Consider the following 24833-nt stretch of genomic DNA (forward strand, 5'->3'; position numbering starts at 1 on the left):
TGTCAAGGGCATAGATCATAATGATTTGACACCAAGGACACGCAATTTGGCAAAGCAGACATAACACCACCAGGTTCCCAAGAAACGAGTTCCACAGGACGATTGCGCTAATCCTAGCACAAGTGGCATGATCACAAGGAAGGACAGTTGGTATTGTCCCATCTGTTAAATTTATGAAGTAGCCGACATGATCTTGTGTCACATATGCGTGGTGTATTTCTGTAACTTATAGTATGTATTAATGTTTACAAGAATACAATATATTTGTCTGATTTTTTTCACATGTTCACTAGCCAATTTAAGGAAATGGTAAACAGTCAAACGTTAGCATGGCCTTATTTGGTCCAGGCACCTTATAGTGTAAGAAGTAATCTTCAGCAAACACTCTATCCTATGTAGGTATGATTGTTAGAGTGAAAATTAAATACGTGCAAATTTAAATGTGTCCAGCTAAAATTCAGAAATACTCTTGCCTTTAATGTTACGTTATAATTTAGTAGCCCATATAATAGATGGACAATTTTTTTCCCCTTAAATCTAATTATTGTTGCTCAAGTCTTGTTAGCTTTTAAGTTCGTCTTTCGTACTTATCATAATTAATTTTATCAACCCCACATTCAATTTGTGAAAGTGAGAGAAAATCATATTTTTGTTCGATACTTCTCATATCAAGCAAGATTTATTCAATTATTACTTTTAAAAGATCTAGTTTAGTGCTTTGTAAATACTGAATACATCCAGTTAAGAGATAAAGGATTTCGTTTCGGTTGTGTCTACAATTTTTTTTTCTGTTGTTTCTTTTTGAACAATGTCGATGTCCGCAGAGGGTGACACGGCTGTCTGGCGTCGCATGCTCGACGTGAATGTCCTCGCGCTGAGCATCTGCACGCGGGAGGCGCTCAAGTCCATGAGGGAGAGGGGAGTCGATGACGGACACATCGTGCACATCGGCAGGTGGGCCAACGTTCCCATGTGTCGTGCTCCGTTTCACGATGTTATTGATAAAATACAAACACAAAAATTCGGCGCAAAAGCGTTAACTCAAATACAACAGTACAGCAGGGTCACTTTAGTTAGCCTTGAGGCTAGGCAACCAGAGGGGCGTGAGCCATGGCGCAAATCGTAGCCACGACTGGCCAATAAACCCCAATTAGCACACGATCCACGCGCCCTTCTTCTGCATGGTTACTACAACCCCGCATGGTAGAGTGTATGGGCTTCGGCCTGAGACACACATAGGTCCTCTCCTAACCTGGACACCCCCACACACTTAAATTAAATTAGGCTAGGAAAAAAAGAAATCATTCAATTTCGAATGTCCCAAATTTTAATCAGTTTCTCGCGATAAGATTGCAACGCTCATTATAATGCAATGAGATATGTCCGCGTGAGCGTTTCCTTCTTTGTAATTGGCGGCCATCTGCAAGAGAAGCAGTTGTCTTGTTTGACCAGGCCATTCCGGACGCGTTTACTTCCATACAGAATGACTTGTGATTCGAGTACCAACAGTTAGAATTTAACTGAAAAAAAAAATCACCCAATCTCAGAATAGGCACAGACGATGCTACAGTCTTCTTATTCTCAGATAGTCTCGAAATACTTTTTTTGTGAACCTACCATTTCCTCAATCACATTTCTTAAAACATTCAAACAACACAAGGGTAAATTTTGCAAGTCAAATAGTTGCTCTGGAAAATTTATTTATACCATGGGGTGTTGGGAAAAGTTGGTAAATAAACATTTAAAAGATACAAATATTTGCCTGTCAACGATAAGACAAAACTCTAATTGTCAAATTAGTCAATGTCTAAAATACCCATTAATAAATATGCTCTGCTATTCTGAATTATCCCATTCATCGAAACAGTTTTCTTCACCATATATATTAAAAAAAAAACACAGAGTTAAAGAAACTGAACTTACCAAATGTTCCCAATAAACCCACGTTATAATAAAGACTAAACAAGTGAAATTAATTTATTTTATTAATAAATAGGGTTTTGATAAATTTGCGGTATCACTGACCTCTAGAACAGACTCTACGATCCTGTGTGTGCTCGGGTAAATTACAACTGCTCATTGGCTACTGACTCGTAACACTTGTTAACTGGGATGCTTGTGATTCTATACTTCTTCTGTTGAGGGTTTTTCAATGGCTCAGAGTACTTCAGGTAGTGCGTGGTTAATCACTGAAGCAGCAAGAAGGTGAACAAGCTTGGGGTGTAGCTTATCACGAAAAATGAATCCGCGAATCTTTCCGGTCTCTAAATAATAACAAATGATGAAACTACATTTTTTTTGTAAATCTGTTAGGTTCTTACGGTTACTGTAAAATAGTTGCAGTCTATTATAGCGTAACTACGTGCAGGAAGTTTCAAGGTCAGGGCGAGTTGGGTGCCCAATTCGGGCAACGGGTTTTTATTTGCTGGGTTGGAGCGGGCGGGGGGCGGGGGGGGGGGGGGAGGCGTTGGCATTGACACTACTTTTTTAGTGGCTCTAGCTCAATCTACAACAGAAAAAAAAGTGAAATATCGATCTTTAAGTCATTCAAAGTAGGAACTGAAGAATGTTTCATTTTTCTCCGGTGAGTCACAAGAGAACTATTTACTACCGCTACACTGCTTGCAGCCCACCACCTGGCCGCTCCAAACCCCCATTTTATACCCCTCCACATATTTATCGCCACTTCGTACGCATAACTTTAAAATTATTGAAATTTATTGGAATACAAATATCCGAATACATTCAATCTCGAGCAAACCTGTTTCGCATTTATCGATCACATGTGACAATGAATATTTTCCCCTCTCCACGCTGCATTCCTAAAGAGCGGAATGTCTGCAGCCTATTTGACGTGAAAGGATTCTTCACGCAAGACAAGAATTGTTAAAAAAAGGAACTTGCAACCTTTAACTACTGTGGTGAGAGCATGTAGGTAGAACTTCGTTCAATTTTGTTCTGAGTTTTAAACCATTCCAAACCAGTCATAATAGAGTAAAAAGAGCAATCAATTGAAATCAAAGAAAATTCTGTAAAGTTGTTGTGTTACTGACTTTATAGGACTGTGCAATTTTGTTTTGCTTATTATTTTTGTTTGAATATTGTTTTATTACAGCATCGCTGGTCACTTCGTACCGAACTCCACGGGTGCAGGCATCTACACAGCCTCGAAACACGCTGTGACCACCCTGGCAGAAGCACTGAGAAGGGAACTCAACCTGTTGAATATGCCTATCAAAATCACTGTAAGGGTTTTAGTCATAGTGGAATTTTAAAATATATCTCAAGTATTAAAGCATAAGAAAGTTCAAATGTGTTTTAATATACATATGACTGAAAAAAAACCTATCGACATATTTTTGTCTCAGTTATCTTGAATTAAACACATAATATATTAATATTTAGCGAGGAATTAGTATTTAAGATCAAATTTCTTCCGTATCGAATCCAAGCCTGAAAGCAGACTACTGAAAATAACAGAAGTTTACTTAGTGACTAATTATATTTTAAACGTAATTTCCACGATATTGTAATTGTTTTATTCTTAATTTTAAATAATTCGAGGAACATTTACTGCTTTTCAGATCTTCATAAGCTGGTACAGTTTTACTCTCAACAAATATGTAGTATTTTATATTTTTATTTTATACGAAACAGATACGAATAAATGTTATATTCCTGTTGTTATGTACCAAAAGGTTCAGAAGTTAGTGTATGAGAAATCTTAATTCATTTATCTTAATAAACAAACTAAAAAGCAATTTTTTCGTATTGTCCTCAAATGTAGGGCAGAACATTATTTTACTTGTTTGGAATAATATAAAATTTAAAAAATATTGGAGTAAAATTCATTTTAAAACAATTTAAATACATTTTTGTTACTACTCCAAAGCTGACGTAAATTAAAACAACGGCCGTTTTATAGATACATCGATAATAGTAAATTTATCATGTATTTCATTTATCCTAGTGTAGGGAACTTGGAAATATCAAAATAACAATGAATGTGTTTCCAAGCAAGACTTTGTAATGTTGTGCATGTCACCATTTTAAAAATTTGACAGTTATTATTATATTCATAGTAATTTCTTCTTCTTTTTTTTCAGAATATAAGCCCAGGAGGCGTGAGGACCAATTTGATTGCCGGTATTGTACCAGAAGAAAGATTAAAATCCATGCCGTTGATGGAGCCAGAAGATATCGCAGATGCCATAATTTATACACTATCTACGCCACCTCGAGTAAAGGTAACATTTAGTTGTGGGAAATTTTACACTTTCTAAGTTTCTTGTAGTACACGACAAACTGTACCAGCAGAGACCATACATGTATCGACTAGACTGGCAGCAAACTTGCAACTCGTAGCCAAAATAAATTATTAAAACTCGGTACATTAACCGAGTTACGTTGTACATCATGTATGGAAAATAACACAGGAGACAGTTTTTTAACTCGCGTTTTATTTTTCTCATTCGTTCTTATAACGGCACTTTAGGAAGACCTGAAGGAAAATATAAGGAAACGTTACCTGTCATAATGTTTAGTCAAAGCTACCTATGAAAATTCTCATACTTTATTATTCTTTATTTTTACTATTGCTATTTCTTTAGTGTTATATGCTGTTATTGTTTCCTCCCCAAAGAATAACACCGTAGAAAATCATTGTGGTGTTAAGTATAGTTGTATTTTCTTCCAGCAGCTAAATCTGTATTTTCTTATCTGCCAAAGAGGTAGATGATGAGAAATTATATTTTACTGTCATGTATGCCATACTGTTGACAAAAGGATTCTTAAAATAATACTTAAAATATATTGTTAAACTGTACTTATACGATGGAATAACAACTTAAAAATGTATTTATTTTCAGGTCCATGAAATCATAATCCGACCTAATGGTGAGGCGTGAGTACAGCTTTAAGGGTATTTCTGCAGTTCAAACTATTATCGTTTTAAAGGACATATAACTAGATGCATAAAACATGATATTTTAAGGTTGAAAATTGAGGTAAAAAAAAGTATCCACTTTAAGTAAATAAAAATTGCTTTACGTTTATGCTGTTTTATTTAAACTGTTAAGAAACGTTTTGCTTTTTACCTTATTCCGAATAATTAATTCATTTATGAACACTTTAATCATTGACATATTTTAATTTTTGTTCTCAAATGTCTGACACGAAAGACCTATGAAATTAAAGAAGTTTGATTAAAGGAAGGATAAATTGTCTACGAAGAGATTCACGAAGATATACCAAGTCCTGTCAGTGGCAGTAACTCATTGTTAATCCTCCTGTATATTCAACCATATGTCGCAAAATATAAGTATGAAAACCTTTTTATACGCGTTAATTTAGAATAAGCCATAATTTTGCTCCCATTATTTTTGACTGGTCATCTGATTTTTGGGATAGTGTTCTAAAGTATCTCTATATGAAGATTTTGTCAGAAACAAGATGGTACAACTGAGAGATGGCTTGCTGCAACAGTGTGTGGTTGTTACCTTTAATACGTTTTTCCTTCGGAAGCCGACGGGAGTTACACTCCTCTTGCATGCTAAGGGGGAGATTCTTGAAGTTCCATTGCGTATTGAAGAAGCTGGTGAGTTTACTTTGGTATTAGCATTATTTTCTGAGCTATGCAGAGCCGTTTTAGCTTTGTTTTGTTCACCGCCAGTGTCTCCTCACGCATTCAGGGTAGGACAGTGGAAACGTGGCCTTGTGTACAAAGTTGAACTATATTCCAGCTGTTAATTTGCGCACCTGGCTGTTTTTTGATTTGTGTGCCGTAATTAATTAATAAACTCGAAAGATTTATCGTGTACTCTCTAGTGATAAAATGCTTCCATTTAATTTCTGTATCTATTTAGTGAAAGTGCATTTAAGGGTTAAATTTAAAATGTTTTGCACCATTAATAGCTTAGAACACAACTACTCACCCTTCATAAATAAGTTTGAAATAAAAGTTATTATTAAAGCATTGCTGGAATAAACATAGTCTGATGACTGCAATAAATCTTCTTTATTTTTATCAAATAATATTCTTGACAGATTTTAAATGCATTTATATTTTTTTTTATATTTTACCACTTTTTTTCTCTTGTAATTGATGACACGTGTGGTTTGTTCACCGTTCAAATCCAAGCGCTCTAAGTTATATCTGCAGCAAATACGTATTGTGAGTGTTGCACGCCTGCCAGCCATCAAAATATTTCGTTCTAAATTTTACTTTAGTTTCTCGCTAAAACAGTGGGGTATAGGGTAGCACAACAAGCTGACCTTTCTTTAATGTTGGCATGTAGGTTAATAAAAAAAACACATTATTCCTTCGCGACACCAAAATTTAAAGAAATAAGGGTGTTGCCTTAAACTATTTCCAATAAATAATTTTACTCCAGCGAAAACATTTGAAGTGCTTGTAGGATTTTGTTCAATATGACATTACGTAGTCACTTGGCATTTCGTCGTAAATAGTTTCTTTATTATTTTAAAACAAATCCACCGGTTCAGCTGCCACTTCAAAGACATATACCAGTCTTGGGAAGCCATTTAGACCATATGTCTGTGTATGTTTTCAACTTATTTTTACGTGATGAATGTTCAGCTGAAGTTTTTCGGTTGAATATAGACTCCTCCTGTATAAACTATTTTTTTTATTTCGTTGATCAGCAGAATAACTCTGAAGCGGCCGCGTGCACGTAAATGTTGCTTGATACCATCACCCGCAGATGGCAGCGCGAAACTAACGAAAGTTTTAAACTATTAAAAACGGCTCCGAGAAAAACAAAAAAAAAACTTTAAAAAATCTTAAACCCTGGCTTTGGACCTAATTTTTGACAAGAAAATTTACTAACACACTGTCCATCATGTTAAAATTCACTAATGAGTTAATACATTAAACTTTTCGCACAACCTAGAAGTTATACTTCAATGGCATTACGGAAATATTAACCTGAAACATTTTAACACAAATATTATAATACTAATTATATGTTTGTATATTTGTTTTTGCTTAAACTACTAAAACAGTCCGTAATTGATTATTACAAACAAATATCAACCTGATCGAGCTGATAAATCATTATTGTAATGTATTATAATCTTATAAAAAAGTAAAAAGAAACTTTTCACTGACAGGATCTGAACCATTTCCCCTGAGGTTGACATGCGCGCGGTCTACCGCTGCACTACCGAGCCCGTTGACATAGTTCAAGGAGAATATGTATTATAATCACTGAAATTCCAGCCTTATTAGGTATTTTAAAACTTGAGATTACTTTTTATTATGACTAACAGAGTTTACCAAATATATTCCAGGGTAGATTCACTATCATAAAGTTTCATTTTTCACACCAATACGTTCGGTACGAACCCTAACGTTTACGAAAGGGACTAAATACGGGTTTGTGTTGCTACACGCGGGTCCACCATTTTTTTTTTTTTGGTGTCACATTTCCGTTCGTCGACTTCCGTTCCATTTTCATGGAAATTACTCCTGCCAAACGCCGTATACCGTGAGTTAAAATCTTTGCTCTTTAAAAATATTTATATTAATTAAATTTTTTATCATGGAAAAAAATCTAGGCTATATAGATGCAAAATAATAGTAATTGAGGTTGCCACCTCTCCCTTTTTTTTTTGTTGATAATCGATAGACTGACGCCAGTTCACTTCGCTGCAAGGAAGCTGTTTCGGCAACACCGCCAGGGCAGTGTTGCCGTCACAACCTCGGGCTCGGCGCGCCAGGTGCGGGCCAGCCGGCTCCAGTGAACGTGTAGTTCAACCGTCCGTGCTCGTTCACCGACTGTAGCAGCGGCAGACGGCGAGGTACACGACCCCACCGGCTCAAGCTGTCGTGCCTGAGGCGTCGCTCTCTGCAGGCAGGATTCGCACTGGTGTTAACTGTGCGTGGTACTTATTTGGCTAATCTTTTTTTGACATGCCAACGTCTAATAAATCGATGAACGCCGGCTGCACGCACGAAAAAGTGTCCCGTTACGCACATTATCCCGTTACTCTATGTCCCGTTACGCTCATTGTACTCTTGCGCCGCATCTATCTCTCTTCCACTCGATTGGAACAACCATCGATTTGACTTTTTCGAGGCACATTAAATATGAAACACTCCCATTCGTTTCCAACTTTTCGTATCATCGTCCTATCCTTAACAGAATAACACAGATTGGAAGAAGTTAAGTAGCAAACATGTATAAAAGTTATAGTTAAAATAATCTCTTCGTTAAAGTAATAAACATATTTGAATTAATGAGTGCAAATAAAAATAAAATTATAAATTAAATTGTATATTTCATTTCACTCCTTCTTTGTATCCATACAAAATAGTGATAATTCAATAAAAATGATTCAATTTTATTCATTAAAGTATGCAATCATTTCATCAATGTTTTGTTATGACGTCACGTTAAACTATCGTCCGTAAACCGACTTTACAGACAACCAATTTTTTTTTTTCATTCGCTCGTTGAACACTTCTTTAGAGCTGTTACGAAAGGTAGGAAATGTATCTATTTATTCTCACACATTTTATTTCAACAAAATATTTACCATATTACATCTATTTCAATGACGAAACAAATCCCTAGGGAAAAAAAGTGACGTATAGTTTTTAAGTATAAAAAAATGTATTCAAAATATAACCAATGTGAATAAATATTTAATGTATATATTTTAACATCCGTTTGCTCAGTAATTTTCACATCTGTTTCTTATTAGTTACAGAGGGCAAACACAATTTTCTTCTTTGGAGGAGATGGTTGGAGAATTTTTTTTTATTAGCCTACATTCAAAAGAAGAAAAGAAAAATCTATTGTATCAGAAATTAAAAAAAAATTAATTAATGTACAAAAATATGTGAGCCCAAATGTAGTTTAACACGCCACTTGTGACGCAAAATAAGGATATGGTTACAGGTTAAAATTACCCTTTGGTATCTCACTCAGATTCAATGTATGCCCACTTTGTGTGAGTCAAATTATTCTGTAATAAGAGTTCATGTGTTGATAATTTTAACAAACTCTAGCTTTATCCTTGGGCAGTAGGATCTTTATGCGTAAATAATAACTGGTAAAAAATATTAAAATTAATAAATAACTTTACCATGTAATTAGCTTTATAGGGCTAATTTAATACTTCTCAATTGTGCCTTTAAATAACAATAGCAAATTTTTCATCTACAGAACACTACATATAATAAACATAAGGACATATGACATTCACACATAAAATTTAACAAATAACCTTAAAGGTTCCAAATAAGTTAGCTGTTAAAATATTCAAACACCTACAGGCAAAAGTAAATAAAGTTTTTTTTAGCTAGAGATGCCTTTAAGGTAGGCACATTACATACAAATGTCTGTCGGGATATTAAATTACATTTTTCAAAACTTAACTTTATCTCAGGGAAATTTATTTAACTTAAATGTACTTGGTAAAAACTAATCAGTCGGTAAAACTCTCGGGACCACAGAATCTAAAAATGTCACAAATTGCACACTTATTTTTTTCTTCATTTATTTACAGCCCAATATGTATAACACGTAATTCATAAACTACTTTTAGGCTTATATAGTCCTAAAATGTTAATTTTCATCAACTCAGCCAGAACGTCCAGAGGCCCTACTGGTATAATGTTGGTTTCTCACCACACAGTTGTGCCCTAGGTGGGCGCCCTTACCTTCTGGCTCTGGTCTTGTAAATATTTTTTAGTGAGATTTCTAACACGACGCCTGAGGGATTTGCTATCCGCAATGCTTACGCGTCACGTACACAGTCTAATAACCAGGGGAGAAGTAGTTCTGCTATGAAAAAGAGTGTCCCAAAGGGGAAAAAAGTTCTTATTGTGAACATCCGGAGATGACGTCATACCAGTAGGCGGCCATTGTTACGACTACATGGAAGAGTGTTCTAGGACGTTGAGGCCGGGCCCCATCAGAGTCCCAACTCCCACTGCAAGCACAAAATCCCTGTTACTTCCCACAAGGTAAATACTTGCCCAGATGGGGCCTAACCTGCATATTAAAATTCAAAATCAAAGTGAACATCAAAACCTATGCTGAAAAATTTAAGGTGGCAAAAACATTGACCGAACACATCAAATATATTTTCAAGGTTTATTGTTAATCTTTATATCTCACAAATAGTACAAAAATAGTTAGATCTCATAAATATATCACAAATGTTTTATAATTGACTAGAGATATCTCATAAATAATACAAGAATAGTTAGATCTCATAAATAACAAATATTTTATAATTTATACACAATAAATATTCCTGACTTTAATACTTTCTTTGGTTTCAAAACTCTAGGCTAGAAGAGTACATTTAAATGCTTAATGACTTTAAACCAAAAATAAACAAACCATTAATCAACTCGCAAGGAAAAGGTCTTTGGAGAGCTCAAAATCAATTAATTATTGAAAGCAATATGGCCGCCAACAACAAACAAAAATGCACAGGAGGTGCAGCAAAATTGACCAAGTGCCAATCCACATTATGAACACCTAAAGCAACACTAAGCTTAAACAGGTGCATCATATTCGCACAAAACACAAGTCCAATGGTTACTACTCACAGTTGTTTTCATCATTATCAAAACTTTAAACTCTACTGGCCATATCATAACAAATAATTACAACACCCATACTTAGCTCTCCAAAACACCTTGCCTTATGTCAATCTCTCTCTCTCTCTAATGCCTCATGGTGATGTTGGTGATGGTCCTGCTGCTCCATGCCTAACTGATCAAAATCCCGGGCTTATATACCCATTTCTCACCCCCCCCCCCCCTTCCCTCCTATTGCCCCTCTTATCTCTCGGGATTAATAGAGATAATTTTCGAATGTTCTAGAAAGATCTTCATACCAGTTCACATAATCGATAAACAACCAATTTCCGGGATTTATTCTTCTTCTTGCTAAATTCGGAGTTGGTAACACTGAATTCGATGTTGTGTAGGAATGAAGTCTCCACTTTGTCTATGGTATTTTGTTGAAAGTGCACTGTCTTCTGCCGCACACAGCCGTAGCTTATCTATGAGTCGTGACGTCACAAGAGGTCAGTTTATTCCCACATGTCAACATAGAAGGTAAGCTTCTTCATGTCCTTAAATGTTTTGGTGGTGGAAATTTAATTTAACGTCTTGTGACCAGACACGGTCACAACGTTCTCTTCTGGGTCGATCGGCGCTGCTTTGGATATATAACCTCCCTGGAGGGGGAGTAACAGCATGGAGTCCGCCGATGCCTGTCGCACCGAGAACGTCACTACGTCCGCCGACACTCCGACTCCGTGGGCACCATCACGATAATAGCGGTCTAGCAGTCGAAATAATGTTGAGCGTGTCTGTGTCATGGACAAGGTCGTGTGTTGTACGTGAATACGTGTACGTAACAGGTAATATTTTCTATACAAAATAAAAAATATGATATTATTTTATTTTAACACCGTATATATTCACTATAACTTAGTTACACTAATGTTTTTTATATACAATAGATAGATTTTGACGAGAGCTGACGATTGAAACCTGAACGAACTTCGCAGCTTCTCCGGGTCAAAAGTTATACTAAATGGAAATATCGAAACGCAGCAAAATGACCTCAAAATGGCAGCGCTTCCCCCTCCACTGCGCGCGATGCGTCACAGTCCTCACTTAGCGTGACAAATTCTTTGATCCTTTAGCTATCTAGTCATGTAATTAAATTTTGGATGGAGACGATAGATAAGTAGCTGCAACACCAAACTGTATCCCACGAATATGTCATCATTCGTTTTTTTTTAATTGCCTCCCACTATGGAAGCCATTTTAAAGACGTATTCACGTCAAAAAGCCGTGGAAGTTCTGGCCTGAGCCGGCAGAAGCGCAGAGTGCGACATCGGCCCAGCGGTGCCGCTGGCCAATGAGCTGGTCGAGCGGCAGTGTCGCAGTGTCGCAGTGTCGCAGTGTCGCAGTGTCGCAGTGTCGCAGTGTCGCAGTGTCGCAGTGTCGCAGTGTCGCAGTGTCGCAGTGTCGCAGTGTCGCAGTGTCGCAGTGTCGCAGTGTCGCAGTGTCGCAGTGTCGCAGTGTCGCAGTGTCGCAGTGTCGCAGTGTCGCAGTGTCGCAGTGTCGCAGTGTCGCAGTGTCGCAGTGTCGCAGTGTCGCAGTGTCGCAGTGTCGCAGTGTCGCAGTGTCGCAGTGTCGCAGTGTCGCAGTGTCGCAGTGTCGCAGTGTCGCAGTGTCGCAGTGTCGCAGTGTCGCAGTGTCGCAGTGTCGCAGTGTCGCAGTGTCGCAGTGTCGCAGTGTCGCAGTGTCGCAGTGTCGCAGTGTCGCAGTGTCGCAGTGTCGCAGTGTCGCAGTGTCGCAGTGTCGCAGTGTCGCAGTGTCGCAGTGTCGCAGTGTCGCAGTGTCGCAGTGTCGCAGTGTCGCAGTGTCGCAGTGTCGCAGTGTCGCAGTGTCGCAGTGTCGCAGTGTCGCAGTGTCGCAGTGTCGCAGTGTCGCAGTGTCGCAGTGTCGCAGTGTCGCAGTGTCGCAGTGTCGCAGTGTCGCAGTGTCGCAGTGTCGCAGTGTCGCAGTGTCGCAGTGTCGCAGTGTCGCAGTGTCGCAGTGTCGCAGTGTCGCAGTGTCGCAGTGTCGCAGTGTCGCAGTGTCGCAGTGTCGCAGTGTCGCAGTGTCGCAGTGTCGCAGTGTCGCAGTGTCGCAGTGTCGCAGTGTCGCAGTGTCGCAGTGTCGCAGTGTCGCAGTGTCGCAGTGTCGCAGTGTCGCAGTGTCGCAGTGTCGCAGTGTCGTAGTTACGCGGCTTACGTCAGCAGTACCGCCGCCACACTCGCCGCACGCACCGCAGCGCTGGTCGTCTCGGCTGGCAGGCGCTCATTAGCGTGGACACGCCCCTCATTACGTCGCCCGTCTGGGCCAGCTCGCGCACACGCCTGCGGGGTTGGGGGGGGGGGGGGAAGAGGGTGTGCTAGCCGAGCCGTGTGGGCACGGTGCCATTTTAGTGCAGCATCTTTACTCTCGGTGTGCGGCATTTCGTGATTCCAGCTGCGAGTTCTACTCGCCATTCTCCGAGCTCGTGGAGCGCGTCTGCAGCCAAGGCGCAGCACGAGAGTCTGGAGGCGGGCGCCGGGTGTGCTGCAGCGAGCACATCGAGGAGCGAGTGCTCCACTCTGCAGGGCCCCACAACAGCGACCCGTAATACAAGGCGAGTGGCCGTTTAATTTAAACGCACTACTGCGAGCGGGTATAGTCTAGGACAGTTATACCAAGGAAAATATACATATAATAATTTTCTCAGATTTCAAGTTATAATTTTTGAAATCGCAATTTTATAGACAATTTTAGTATAAATAATTTTGTCAGGTTGTGAAAAACTAATTGGATAATTAACATTTCTAAATTGTTTGTAAATTTTGAAAGAATTTTAAATATTATTCGCGCTGTCACTAATTTCTTGGTTGTGTATAAATTATTGACGGTTCAGATGAACTGTAATATAATACTGTACGGCCTTATTTAAGTTTTCAGAAAGTCTTGTACAATTAATATTTAAAGCAAAGGCATTTTTAATAATTTTTTTGCATCTGTGTAATCAGGTGTTATTTTGTGTTCAAAGAACGTTAATCGTTCATGAGTACAAATGAACTTCAAGACCTAGTGTGTGATGCAGAGAACATGTTCAGTGTTTATGATTGTTTGAAATTAATTTTGACAGTAAAAATATAAGTACTCAAAGCACTTCTCTCGTTCGTTATTAAAAACTACCGCAAAGTGTTGCACCTCCCGGGGTACAGCACTGGGCAAGATAGCAATGGAAACGGTTATGAAAATTAAACTGCAATTCCGTGGGTAATTATTTTTTTGTTACGGAGCTATCCTCACTTTTAAATACCCTTTTATAAAAACACCTTTTTTTCATACAAAGTAAGTGCGCCTCATTTATTCAAAACAAAGACAAATACAACTTGAATTGAAACCTTTGTCCGCTACTGGAAAAAAAAAGATCCCTTATTCTTTGTAGTTGTCGTCAGATGCGGAACTCTCGACAGCGATGGATTGCTGATATCGGCCACAAGCAGAGATATAACGACACACTGGGGGAGGAAGAGGGGGCGAATTCATGAGCAAAAGCGTGCAATGAACCACAACGCAGGATTCACGATCGCAGACCGACGCGACGTTTGCGTGGCAGCTTCGACCCGGCGGTAAGCTTCGTCGAAACCTCGTCACTTCGACGTAGCTGTGGGCCTGGAGGCAGGGTGGGGGGAGGGGGGTTCAACTGTCATCAGGAACGAGCGAGTGGACCTCTGCAGCGTCCGGGAGATCCACTCGGCTTCAGAGCTCTACCGCGTTCATCCGCCGTGATTGACGTCTGCTGGTCTGCTCATTTTAGATACCTGTGAAACACTGGTTGCTTCAGTTTGACCGCGACATCTAACTTGTTTCCATAGCTGTGGAAATGAACTTCCAAGTGAGCTACAGTGACGAAATTAGTCTATTTGAAAAGTTATTACTTATAAAATCCTGGTGAATTTTTTAAAAAATTGCAAATAGAAAGTAGCTAAGTTTTGAATGAACGCTTAAAAACTTACATCACCATAAGTTATAATTTTAAAAATACTCAAGTGCATATAGTCACATCGGGCTAGAGTATAATAACCACAGTAACGGAACTTACTGGTAGCAAGTACGTTAACTTCTATATTTTAGAGGCGATGTAAGAGTCTATAAGGTATTATACTTTTATCCACGGAATCGTTTTAATGGTTGGTTTAGTTATGATGAGTATATTTGGTAGTACTGAGAGTGTTTCCTCTAGTTGAGGATGCAGTGACTTGTTCAGTTCACATTCAGGTCATGGGTTCGACCCCGGCTTATTCTCACCCCAGGTGAATGCTGGCGCCTTCTTCGTGTCCTACCTTTCATGGAGATTCCCATAGCTCAAGGTAAAATAAAATAAGCAATAATAAGTCAAATTACAATGCGAGTTGGTATGATTATCCTTCCGAGCATCACGACTTACACAGGATATATAAACTTGTAAGCGAATGACTTAACTTATATTCACTTCGATAAGCCAAATGCAGGGTTTTAGGTCCCATAGTTGTGTACACAAATTCACGGCAATGGTATCTTAAAAATTGTAGATAGCCTATTTATTGAGCCAAGTAGAGAATTATTTAACACGGAGTTCCCAGACGAAATTATCTTGCAAGTGAATCAAATATACCTAATCATTAATCCATTATACAGAATGAATCACAATTATATACTACCATTCACGGGGATTATTCCTTACATCGTTTCGAGTTAAGTATGCCATATTCACATAGTAAATCAAAACAATTACGATAATAGCACGTTAGAGGTAAATAAAGTGATGCATCAGACCCGAATTGTTTACAATTTCGTATAACCTGCTTGCAAAAGATATTCAAATGTATTTCCTTCTACTGTCATACACGAAGCATCATGCTAATGTACCTCACGTGTTGCCATGCGTGGCTGCACACGGCTTAGATTACTGCAGCGACATGTGTGATACGGCAAGTAGTTCCTCAGTCCTTTGACAAACAAAGCCTTTCAACCATCCCCATATCCAATAAGCTTTTCATTGCAAGGAATTTGAGATTTGTCGCATTACTGCGCCAGTATTGGTAATTAGACCCGTATTATTAATTATTATTAAATGATATAAGTAACGCGCCCTGTGAGTGGCGGTGTCTCCTTGCGAATCATTCTGTGTAATTTCTGATGTCAATTTCTTAGCTTTTATCAGTTTGACAGGTACAGCCTATGTGAATCTGCTCGAGCAGCTAGTATACTTCATTTATTCCAATCTATCACGTCACATGAACTAGATCTCTCTTCAGCAGGTAATACATTCTGCGGTTTTCAACTTCACAGAGATATGGTGTCCACGAGCAAATCCTCATTTACTGTATATCTGCTTTCTCTCTGGAGATCTTAGATAGTAGGGAATACTTATTAGTTAATTATTACTTCTCCACATATTTGGTGCGACTAAACCAGCCTTTGAACAGTTCTTCGGGGCTACCATTATGAATATTAACAGGAAGTGCTTTGACTTAGTATATGTCATTTCAAAAGACATCCCCTTCTACTTCTAGCATGTTGAAACGACAGAAGAAACACGTGGGAATTATTTTTATAAGTAAAGCTTGCATATCAAAATAAAATTTATGCCCAAGTTCTAGTTGTTAGGCAGTTTTGGAAACCGACCAAATATTTATAGGTTTTCTTCACAGAGTAAGTAATATGCATAGCTTTAGTATATAGTACGTATCCTCATGTGTATTTTTCAATTGGAGACACTAACTCGGAAAAAAATTTGTTTACGTAAAACAAATAAACAGACATATGTTTAACTCAAAACGACTAAAATATATGGCGCTGTTCAAGTACCCACTGTAGTAATGTTATCCTGCCCCAAGACACATTTTATTTTGCGTTCTGAGAATGATTCTTGCGATGTGGAATATTAATTTAAAAATTTATCGCTGTGGAGTCCAAGTTTGTTGTTTTTCCGTATTTCCTGTTATTTTTGCAACTGTCTCGTCTTTGTTAGCCCACTTTTTTTCGTCTGTGCTGAAATTGTTTTTCCGGCAAACTCCGTTTAGGCAACCGTTGATATTGGTTTTATTATCCTCGTGTTTGTGTATTCATCTTTGTTATTTATTCTTGAGGTTTCTCTGTGACAACTGGTGCGAAACCGATACAAATTCTTGGAGCAATCGGATATGTTCAGTTACAACAACTGTGGAGTTAACGTGGAACTATTGAAACAAACAGTATTTTTTTTATATCGTAGCTCCTTCATAGAGTGTTGTTATTCATAGCGTGCAATTATTTTTATGATTGTTGCGGAAATTGCCTTTCTTGTTTTCATGGAGTGATACATGGCTTCATATTGAATGAAGAATTTTTTTAACATTCTTTTTGGTTTTATTTGTACACTGTAAATATTTTTTGTAAGTGGAACAGAGATACTCACGTAAAATTACAGATATTGTTAATTTCTACATTTTACACGAAAACAACTGTATCACTACAAAATAGTGTTCGCAGTAATACTGGGTTTGGACTCTTACCCGTGCATTTATGCTTTGTGTTGTCTAGTACCTCCAATAGTTAAAGTTATTTCTAAATCGTTCCCTGAATAGTTTGCCAGTTTTAGTTAACTGCACATGTTGATAAGAATAATAAAAACAAAATAAACTCAAATTATTTAATATTCTGTTAACTCTTCCATTGTTATTAAAAAAAAAAAGTACGTTTGAAATCAAGCATCAGTTAAAATATAAAATTATGCGCCAATTTTGGTAGGAAATACTCAGCATTCTCTCGAAAAACGTATTTCATATATGAAAAAGGTGTGTTTTAGAAAGTTACAATATCTTTCTTGTAGTATTACAGCCTATTTCTCGGAGACTGGTTTTCCAAAAGGGATATCTTGTGAAAATATACGGAAAATTGGTTTCTGCGCAGGTACAGTTCACGTCATTGCACATTGGAGCACACACAGGCACGTCGGTGTGTCGCTCCATCGGCCCGGGGACAGAGGTCGGGCCCGGACGGCGCTGAATCCCCGGAGCGCCCCTGCGGCCGGGTGCGGGCGAGTGCTTCGCCCAGTGTAATCCAGCCCCCGCCGCCCGGCGGTGCTGGCTGCTGCGGGTTCGCTCGATGGGGGAGGGGGGGGGTGATTAGTCCCTCTCCCCCCCCCCCCCTCCTCTAGGGCTCGCGAATTTCCTCCCAGCACCAACGACAAACTCACGCTTGCGACGCCTTCCAGAGGGGTTCTGTCGATCTACGCCGGAGGAAACCGTCACTAGCTCGACCGTGTCTGTCTGACAAGTTGGACTGACTGTTCACATGTGATATTTTCGCATACATGTTTGGTTCTAAAACATAGAGATACGTTTGGACGTTTGAATGAATCGTCCAGCCAGAATCGTTCCCAGCGAAAACGGAGAAAATGGAAAAGGGCAAAAGGGAAATTAGAGGGGTTTAAAGATAAAATAACTAAAAATAATGTCAATATTATGTGGCATTGAAAGTAATGTATCTGTTTAGAAAAAAAAGAAGCATTAATGTCGTATCCATAACTTCTCTAAATTTCACAGATTTCACTATGCAACGACTATTGATGTTACTTGAAAATTGCAAATAGTTAAAAAAAGTTAAGATATTGAATGTTCACAAATCATGACACATTAAAGTTTTCAATGCCGGCTATGTTGATGCGTTATTAAAATTTTAAAATGTGGTTTAAAGTTAAAATGTTTGATCTGGCTCGGTTCAGTAATAAAATTTGATCCTGTAACAGGATTTAAAACACGTTGGAGGTATTCTGTCCAACTTTATTTTTGACTAGCTAATGCCCGGCATGCATTGCAATGCCTAAATCGTTTTTATTTTTTGTAATTTATTTGAAGTAGGTACACATATGCCAAGCATCTCTCTATCTTTCTCTCGATCTATATGTCTATGTATATCCCGCTATATCTTTACATATAATTCTCTCTCTACATCGCTCTCTCTATATCCATCTATCTTTCTCCTCTATATACCTATATCTATAAATCTCTGTATCTCTATATATATGTCACTCTATAGCAATGCAATTATTAAAAATCTAGCATTTACCTGTCACAGGTGTTACACAGGTATATATGCGAATGCAACGTTGTGTTAAAATTGCAAAGCAATCTGTGAAGAACTTTCAGAGATTTAAGATTTCGAACGAACGAACAAGTAAATTTTTATTTATATGGACGGATGGAGAGATCGGAAGCCGCATTTCTCCCAGAACCAGTGCTCGAAATCAGTTGGACTGACTCGGGGGAGAGATCTGACAGTGTAGCCGGACGCTGCAAGAAGCTCCCGGCTTAGCGGCAGCTGTTTCCATGCGACGACTCCGTCAACCCCGCTACGAGCTGGCACGTCTCGGCCAGACTGACGATTAGCGTCGATGCGCCACCAACACGATTGTCTCGTTGGTCACTGGTCGCCAGCCAGGGTCTCCTGCTGGACTGCACATTTCAATTAGCAGGATTACGGCCAGTTGCACCATTCTGCTCTTCGATCCGCGAACCAATGATCTCAGTCAAACAATGGTCTAAGGACCATTCCTCCAAACGTTAAGCCAACACATACCGGGACTGCACGACCATCTTTCATGACAACAGGCCGCAACAGTGTCGAAGAAATGAATTTTTTGTGCATTATATTGGTGAGCTAGAAAGATATGAAATCGCTACAATCGATTGTGACACGGCTAGCAAATGTTTGATGCGATTGCTACGAGATAGCAGCACATATAGTAGCTGCCTCATTTTTTTTAATGACGACAGAAAACACATTCTGGTATTTAAAAGTTAGAACAAAACGAAGCAGTCGGAAATATGAATTATATTTTGACTGAAAAAAAAAGTATTTTTTAATATGAAAAGTAATCATGACGAAATAAAATATTAATAATTAAACTAATAAACAAGCAATCATTAATGGGTATCAATAATGGGAGAAGAGGTTGTAACACTAGAATAGGTAAAATATTTAATAAGTACTTCTATAATATATGAGCTGACATTTCGTAAATAATACTCTAATTTTCACGTCTGATTAAATGAACTTGAATAAAGTCCGTGAAAATGCCTGGAATGTTTGCTCGGGCGGTGTCGATTGGAGATCACTGCTGTGAACCGACCCGAGAATTCCGAATGAACTTCGCTCAGCGCTCACGACACAGCGGCGCAACAGAGAATGTGGTCGGACGATGGTCGACCCGGCTTACGACTGAGGATCACGCCTGAACTCTGGTGGCGCAACTGGCCATTAGCTCGTGAGTTTAGCCAGGGCCCGCTGCTCGTTCAGAGAACAACAAGCAGATGGTTCAAGGCTGCAAGAGAGGCCCCCCAGTGCTGTAGGGGAAGTGGAGCTTGTGGGGGAAGGCATCCCCGCGCTAACGGAACAGTGAGATTCGCCTCCGTTTCCGAGTCATTGTAAAACGGGCCTTACTGAAATACCGTTCGGACAACACGTCCCGGAATACGGGCCGTGAGTTAGCTCACGGTTGTAACGTCTTGGAATACCGCTCTGAAGGTCTGTCTGTGCCTCGCTTGTCGCCAGCTTCCCGCGGAGCTACTGAACGTCACGAGGCTGCGATCACGCGTCCTCTCAGCCACTGGAGTGACGCCTAATACGCGGGAAATTCAAACTGGCACGCCTGTTACTTATTCGGATATATGCTCCTTGACAAATGTCGCTTATTTTGGGATTCCCTACCATCCATTTAATTTTAATCCCGCATTTCACGAAAATCCTGTATAAATATTTATTTATACATCACAAATGATCACATTATATTAACATTTATTTAAAGAACTTCGTACGTATACATGAATGTACACCATGTAAAGATGCTAATATGTGTGGTATTAATAATTTTACAGTATAATTAGTATTAACATTAATATAAATCCTAGTTAATTTAACATGGGTAATTAGCATCAAACCATAAGAAAAACATTTAAGAGCTAGCAAAAATTCTGTAGTTAAATTTTCCTAAGGTTTAATACACATGTACAAGGAGCCTCGACTTCCCCTTAAAACACAATTATAAAATATGACAAGCATTAATTTACAAAAAAAAATTTAATTCGAATACCATTCAATTAATTTTACTCAAAATAATGTGTCTACCATTTAATCCCAATTCACAATTCAGAATTCTTAATTGATTCACATTATGTACAATACACACAATTGGTACTGTGGCATACCAGCACTCCGTGCTTTTGTGCCAGTACAATACCGAAGCAAGTTGCTTGACACGTTTTAACAAATACATACAATATAACTATTACTAACTATAACATGATGGAAAAGTCTAAAAAAACTATCGGTATTACCATTTCAACGGACATGAAGATTTTAGTGGCTTAGCTTCTCTATACGATGAGAGACCCAAAAAACGGACTGAGAGTGCGCTACCAAACGTAGACATAGTAGAGAGTTCTCCTGCTAGATGGGGTTAGTAGATACCATCACTAAACAGCTGCCCAGACGGCGTCAGTGGAAAAAAAATGACTTGACGAGTGCATTGAATCTATTGGAGAGAACTTTGAAGGTGACTGAAGGAATTTTGCTAAAAAAAATCTTTATTTTATTTATGAGAGACGCTTATTTAACATTTGAGTATAAATATATCAGATCTCTCAGAACTAGGAAACCTCTTTTACATTAATGGACAAGAAAACTTTCGTAGACAATTATGATCAAATTTTTCTGTGAATTTTAGAATAATATCAGACAAATATTAAATGTCAGTATACTGGAACAACAAACAAGCTATTACATAACGAAACATCAGTTTATTCCTTATTTTGACTAAATAATCGTCGCCACATATGTGGTCCAGGTTCTATTCAAAATAAATAGATAAAAAATGTCATTTCTCATTGATAATCGAACCCATCCATCGAAAACCAGGAACAAATATCTCTTCTGAAATAACATAACACCATGCTAGAGACAGTATTTTGTTTTTTGTTCTAGAAGACACAATAACACCGATGACATATTAACAAATCTTAATGTAGTCATACTCACTAAAATCTCATGTAATCTTAGTTGATATAGAAGATATAAAGCGTCAGAAAATAATTCTGGAAGACACAACTAGTGTCATGAAATCTTCTTCAAATGCATTAAAAATATAAAATTGTCCATATTTTTGACGTATAAAAAGTCCAAATAACTGAATTTAGGCCCGTATTATTAATTGTATTAGTTATTGTAATATTATAACGGCATGACTTAATTATTATTGAAACGTCTGTCAATCATGAAGACTAAACGTGTTCTCGAATGTTCTTGAGTCAATTAAAATTGTTCCTAACTCCTATGAATAAGTTATTTTCACTAAACAGAAGATTTTAATAATATTCTCTTTGCAATAGTTTGGTCTATAAACATAAATCAATACATAGTGAAACACCATATTCATAATTGTTTAACTATAATATTTACAATGCCTACAAAATATCCATATTCTAAGAATTACTTAAATAATAAGAGTAACAAAAATATGTTCATAGTTTTACGTAAAAAAAATATAAATAACGATTTCCATATGTACAAATCCATTACATTTTTACTGTTCCTTTTTTAAAAATGACATAAATATAACATTATGCTCACAATGATAATCATTTAGTTTTATCTTTCATAGATAAAATTACAAACAATATTTTATTTTGTAAATAATTGTTCCTTTACGAAATACTCTAAAACCAGATATAACTAATACTTAAACACATTTATATTTTTACTTAAAAATAAAATAGGGCCTATTACAAATAAATAATATTTTTTTACATGCATGGTGTGTTTGTGAGTTATTTTTATTACACATTTAAAACAACGTTGAATTAAATATGCTTGGAGACATCTGCTTGTAGCTACATTAATCTAATAACTTTTTTAAACTTGGCAATTATTTTCTTTATTTTAAGAAATACAAAGTCCTTAACTGCAAACCCGAACGCCAGGGAGCTTAGAAAGTGACCAACAGCAAGAATGAAGAAAGCAACCTTGAGATCTTTAAGAGAGAGCTGCTTATATGTCTGAACGCAAGCGATTTCTGACGTGTCAGAACACGCTTGGAAATCACACCATAGCTTTTTAGCTATTCCTGACTGGAAAACTAACGCCAGATAACGGTTGACAGTTTGCAAGAAAGGGGAGTTCTTCGGCAGAACATACGCCAGAAAGAAGTTTCGTGGGCACTCTTCTGCAAGGTGGAGGTTCTTGTACAGAGCCTTCTCGCTGTTCCAATCGCTCCACCGGACTATACCGCCCAAACCCGGATGGTCCGAGGCGTACCGCATCGCTCCAACTCTCCAGCTCACATGCACAATCCTCGTCGATAAGGGAGACTCAGAACCAAATGTGTTGTCCAAGTTCGCTGCTTCATTCGCTATTTTAATCCCTGAATCCTCCAGCGCTTTGATAGTGTTTATGTTTTCGAAGTGCAACGGTGTCGTCATGAGGGTCACCAGCTGACTTTGAAAAAAATTTGACATCAAAAGGCTGTGGCAAAGACAAGCAAATAAAAGTATTCTTACTGAAATGGTCCGAGGAATGCAATGAAGTGGCAGAGCTATGTCTATAAACATGATGTCAGCTAAAATCCTAGGTGATCCCATGGGACGTTTCCATTCGCATACACGCTTCACTCCCCGAAGCAAAAGTACACACGCACAGTAGGCCATTGCATTCATCAAACAGATTTGAGGACTGAATCCCACCACAATGGACAGCCATCTAGGAACTTTAAGTGACTTGGGAACTACCACACACAATTTGTCGAAGCCGATCGGCATGGTGTACTCCACGTCTCTTGTGCCATAGTCTTTCACAAAATATGAATTGAAAACTAGGTCTGCTCGGTCGGAGATCAAGTCTTCAATGCCTCGAGTGTACTCATCATTTTCAAGCTTTTGGTGGTATTCCTTTCCATATGATGGCAATCGGACAACTGGAGTGAAGTTCATGTAGCGGGCAAGTCCTGACAAAATCTCCCCATCTGATCCTGTGTACAGATTGGCTTCACTGGAAGGAAGTATTGCTGTGTACTTCCTCGGAAACATGCTCACACGCAGCGGGAATCCTTTCATATCATGAAATTTTTTGATGATGTTTCTTTCCAAATGTTTCACGTTATCAAACGAGTATGAACTCACACTTTTATATTCATCCTCAAATGGATTGAAAATGGTAAATTTTGGTTCCAAGACATATCCTCCTCGACGCTGAGAAGCGTGGAGCATTATCAGATCCGAAATCCTCAAGTTATTCCACAAAATGTGAAAAATGTTGAACTGTTGTGTTACGTTCTCACCAGAAAAAATTACGAATGTTTTCCTCTTCGTCAGAAACCTTTGTCGTTGTCGTAAAACTTCCAAGTCTTCCACAAGAGAAGCTTCGTCTCGGACGAAAATGAAGTAGGCGGCCTCCAGGTCGTCGAAGAGGTCTCCGGACAGCAGCAGATGGGGCTTGTTCCTGGACACGCCCAAGAAGGAGACCGTCGCCGGCACAGGGACGCAGGGCAGCCAGGTCTCGACCAGCTCTCCGGGGCGCATGGCCACGATGTTAAGCGCGCGGACGTGCGCGCTGCTCAGTACCTCGGCCAGGAAGGTCCCGGCGCAGGTCCTCGCGGCTGGCGCGGGCAGTGGCAGGGCGGCGCAGCGCCCCAGCGCCCATATCACCAGAGCAAGTACACCTGAGGCTGGCATCGTCTACCAGGAAAGAAAATATACGTACTCGCCATAGTTTCGTGATGTCTGACCTCGGTAACGGGCAAATTAATGTGTTCTCGTGTTGCAAATACGCTTATAATACGGAACGCGGACACGCAATTTCAACGTAGGATTCTCTAAGATAATTCCGAGCGTGATAAGCATACGGAAATTGTGTTTTCAACTACCTGTCTTGACGAGAATCACACGCAGTTTCCGCACCCGCCGCTAGAATTCGTTGCTAGTGCAGTTACGTCGACTATTGAATCATTTCATTCGCAGACCGGCTTTTGACCTGATTTTCGAAAATGTATTTTATAAATATCCTGCCTATCTTGTGTAAAATTCATTAAAAAATAATATCAAAAAGTATCCCTTAGACTTTGTGAACTGTGGTTCACGTCATTCGCCACAGACGGCAGCATCGTTCCGTTCCATTCGACTTCCATCCCATTTACGAAACTACTCTCACCAAATGCCGTCTACTGAGAGCTAAGACGTTACACATCTATCTATACGTG

General features: G+C 38.7%; 1 protein-coding gene across 1 annotated transcript in view; it reads left to right on the forward strand.

The window, feature by feature from the left end:
* LOC134542290 (uncharacterized short-chain type dehydrogenase/reductase y4vI-like) overlaps positions 1-5052 on the forward strand; it is a 45641-nt gene extending 40589 nt beyond the window's left edge. Inside the window, exons 11-14 of the mRNA XM_063386438.1 lie at positions 825-954; positions 3116-3245; positions 4107-4247; positions 4869-5052. Coding sequence (XP_063242508.1) covers positions 825-954; positions 3116-3245; positions 4107-4247; positions 4869-4907 — 440 coding nt within the window. The 3' untranslated portion in view covers positions 4908-5052. The remainder of the gene's footprint in view (positions 1-824; positions 955-3115; positions 3246-4106; positions 4248-4868) is intronic.
* Positions 5053-24833: the final 19781 nt, after the last annotated feature.

The sequence above is a fragment of the Bacillus rossius genome (assembly GCF_032445375.1).
Source record: "Bacillus rossius redtenbacheri isolate Brsri chromosome 4 unlocalized genomic scaffold, Brsri_v3 Brsri_v3_scf4_2, whole genome shotgun sequence".
In the NCBI taxonomy this organism is placed as follows: domain Eukaryota; kingdom Metazoa; phylum Arthropoda; class Insecta; order Phasmatodea; family Bacillidae; genus Bacillus; species Bacillus rossius.